The following is a 3,800-nucleotide window of genomic DNA, read 5'->3' on the forward strand; positions in this document are numbered from 1 at the left end:
GGGGGGGGGTTGGTTTCATCTGTGTGTGTGCGTGCAGGTATGAATAGGACATGTACTGCAACAACTACTAATAGGGTAAATGGCTCTGGTAGTTTTCATATTTGTCTTTTTGTTGTTGTTGTTGTTGTAATTTTCTACATTTGTTTGAAGTCGCAAACACAATCATGCATATTTGATGTGGGTCAAAATAAAATATTGATAAGGGACCCAAATTAAGTATGCGACAAGAGGTAATATAGCCTACTACAGATTTTTTAGGTCAACTACAGATTTTTGGACAAAAATTTGTGTCCCAACTACAGATTTTGGCCCAGGCAATGTTGGCAGGTATGCTTATTGTGTTGCAAGTGCCGTGAAACTCTTACTAAGTGGGTGGTTGGTGGGTGCTCTGGTTTGATTTGCTCTTTCTTTTCTATCAAACATCTATTGGCCTTATCTCTCCTCCGTCTTTTTTGTGTTTGTTACTCTTTTGTTACACCTCTAATCTTAGGCACTCATATGACCTTGTGTTGCAAGCGCCGTAAAACTCTTATTAAAACAAAACAAACTATCACAAAAAAAACATGTTTTCCCCCTTTCGATTTTTTTTTTCTTCTTGGCAATGGATGGCAATCTTTCCCAATTTTGACAGTATATGGTATGTTGGAATCCATGTTTTATTGGTTATGTCGTATGCTGAACTTTTTGAATCTCCTACTCTAGGTTTTGTGGTGAATGGAGTGAACAACGTGAACGTTTCCTCCATCGAGCGTAGGTTTGACCTTCAGAGCGCAAACGTGGGCTTCCTGGCCAGCTCCTACGACATCTCGGCGGCGGTGCTGGCCGTGGTCATTGGCTACTATGGCTCGGGCAAGCGAAAGGCGCGCATGATCTCTGTGGCTGTGTTTGCATCGGCATTGGGCTCATTCGTCATGACGGTGCCGCACTTTGCCACAGGCCAGTACTCCCTTGGGATCTCGGCCGACAAAATCTGCGTGGACGAGACGAGCAGCAACAGCAGCTGCTCGGCGACTAGGTCCAACCCGAGGCTAGGCAACTATTTCTACGTGTTCCTCCTAGGGCAGCTGCTTCACGGCATTGGGGGCACCACCATGCTGACAGTCGGTATCTCGCTCATCGATGACAGTGTCATGCCCAAAAAGACGCCCCTCTACCTGGGCTTCGTCTACGGCTGCAACATCCTGGGCTCGGGGCTGGGCTACATTGTAGGAGGCCAGCTCCTCAACGTGTATGTCGACTTTGACACGGTGGACCACGTGGAGCTCACGCCCAGCGACACGCGCTGGCTTGGCGCCTGGTGGCTGGCCCCAGGGATCGCAGCCGCCCTGCAGCTGGTCGTCTCCATACCGCTGTCTCTCTTCGGGGCCGAACTTCCGACCAGCAAAGAAGTTAGGCGCAAGCGAATTTCCCAGGCCCACCAGGGTCAGCCGTCTGCCGCTGCTTCCACGTCGGTCCCGTTGCCCACCAAGCTGAAAGAGCTGCGAGCTGTGTGGATCGTTTTCACGCTGCTTCGCAACCCCTGCTTTGTGTTCATCACGCTCGGCATGACCGTCGAAGGAATGTTTCTCTCCGGCATCGCTGCCTTCCTGCCCAAATTTGTCGAGAACGAGTACGGCATCTCGGCATCCAGGGCTGCCATTGTCTCAGGTATGACAAGATCTTTTTTATAGACACTTTCCTTTATAGATAAAAGTATTTCGTCTTACGAAGAGTCATGTCAATATCTGGCAAGGATGGAGACATGTGAGACGTGCTAACAAATTGAGTTACCTCTTGCAATCCGCTAATGGAGATATTGGCCAAATGTTGACACTAGGGTCAAATTTGTAGAATTTCTATTGATGCCATATTCTTTAACTTTAACATTCCTTTTATTATTTCGTACTAACCCTTATAAATTGTAAAAACTTCACATGATATATATATATATTTCAGTCAGGCTTGAATCCGAGTAGTAACTCATTTTGTCGGCACGCTTTTAACCCTCATCCTGCGGGAGCCGGGTTTATGTCGCCCGATAAGCCTATTTCGGCACCTTGCCTACGTTCTGGTCCCGAATCAGTGTAGCCCCTGGCTCAGCGCAAGCGCGCATCCTCTTACGTGTCATTCGGGTCCCGAGTCGGATCCCCATTCACGCAGGTCAAGTGTGTGTGCGTCAGTCTGCTTGAGTTTGTGTGCGTTTGTGGCCTTCTTCTAGAACCGTCCGCGTTGGTTCGTAATCGAGGCATACGTCTCATTCAAAACGTGCCAAGTTGGTAGCTCTAGATGTTCGTCCAATGAAATTATAGAAGAAATTGACCCACTTAGACATGAGGAGCTCGAAAGGATAGTCAGGAAACAAGACTTCCATTTTTCTATACAAAATATTTCAAATGAGCTTGATTTTGTATGAAATGATACAACCTGATAAAAAATAAGCTTGTTTGATAGTTTTGAATACCATTGTGCTCGTACAAAGAACAATTGAGTGTAAAACATTCAGAAATTGACCTAGATTATCCCCTTTCGAACCTCAGGTCATTCATAACAACAAAAGCATCCAGAAAGGTTATTTGAATGGGCGTAACTACTCGTAATGTCTTACCAGCTTGTGAGAGGGGGTTATTCATGTGTTTGTAACACTTTATAAATAGAAAGCTATGAAAGATTGAGTGTTATTTTCATCATCGGTTAACACACTCCCGCGGTATTCATGGCGAAAACACACGTTTCCCGGCGCGCGCGCTGCACACCAACAGTACACACTAAGTGACCCCGGCTGTCTGCCCGGCACGTCCGACATAATCGGTTGCTGATAAGATACGCATCTGGGCACAGACGCAGGATAAGAATTAAAGATATGAATTTCATTTTGGATGAGAAGCTTATTGCTCTAAAGAAAATAACCTACCCACCCTAAAGCTGCATATTGGGAAAAGTACACAGAGTCCAACCATTCTTTAGTCAGGTCAGAAACTGCTAATAACTTTTTGTACAAGCCTATTTTTATGCGTGTTTTATTGACCAACTTCCTAATCTTAGGTCAGGTCGATAACTATAGCTATTTGCATGAGTTTATTTTTGCGAGTGTTTTATTTATGGAAATGTAGGTTTTTTTCTCTAGAACTGCACCAATTATTGATATTCCCTTCCTCCCTCCCCAACGTTCAACCTCTTTTAGTTATATATGTCCCGACTATGGAGTTATTGGTACCATCATAAAGCCAGTCCATTTGCTTTGGTTTTGATGAAAAAAATATCCATTTATCTTGGATACAAGTCAAGGTTTTGGCGATTGAAGGAGGTGGGGGGCGTCTGGTTTCAGAGGTAAAATTAGCGAGAAAATGGTCTCCAAAGTTATTTCCTTAGCTTGAGAGTCCGTGGAAACTGAACATTTACATCTTTTATATGCCTTTAATCAATATTTTTCAGTAAAATCCCCACAGAAATGTCTTCTTTAAAGGGTATTAAAGGAGTTAAGCCAAAAAAAAGCTTGATAAAAATTCCCAATCCTATAGAAAAATGCCAGTTTTTTCACTTTCATTATTTGGACGAGTGCCTGATTTCACCATGCTGCCTCGCCTGTAAATCATCTCTTTTCTCTCCCGTGTGCCCCCCCCCCCCCCAGGCCTAGCGATCATCCCGGCTGCAGCGGGCGGGCTCCTCCTGGGCGGCTACATTGCCAAACGCTTCAACCTGAACATCACCCAGGCCATCAAGTTCATCATCTTGACCTCCGTGCTAGCCGCGCTGGGCAGCTCTGTCATCTGGATACGCTGCAAGCCGCTGGAGATCTATGGAGTCAGCAGGCCCTACCATGG

The 3,800-nt window shown here is 45.5% G+C and overlaps 1 protein-coding gene across 1 annotated transcript in view; it reads left to right on the forward strand.

Annotated features, from left to right (window-relative positions):
* LOC101851253 (solute carrier organic anion transporter family member 4C1) overlaps window positions 1-3,800 on the forward strand; it is a gene marked incomplete in the record, with an annotated part of 31,826 nt that overhangs the window by 10,961 nt on the left and 17,065 nt on the right. Inside the window, 2 exon segments of the mRNA XM_035968674.1 lie at window positions 703-1,647; window positions 3,608-3,799. Coding sequence (XP_035824567.1) covers window positions 703-1,647; window positions 3,608-3,799 — 1,137 coding nt within the window.

The sequence above is a fragment of the Aplysia californica genome, unplaced genomic scaffold (genome assembly GCF_000002075.1).
Source record: "Aplysia californica isolate F4 #8 unplaced genomic scaffold, AplCal3.0 scaffold00075, whole genome shotgun sequence".
In the NCBI taxonomy this organism is placed as follows: Eukaryota; Metazoa; Mollusca; class Gastropoda; order Aplysiida; family Aplysiidae; genus Aplysia; species Aplysia californica.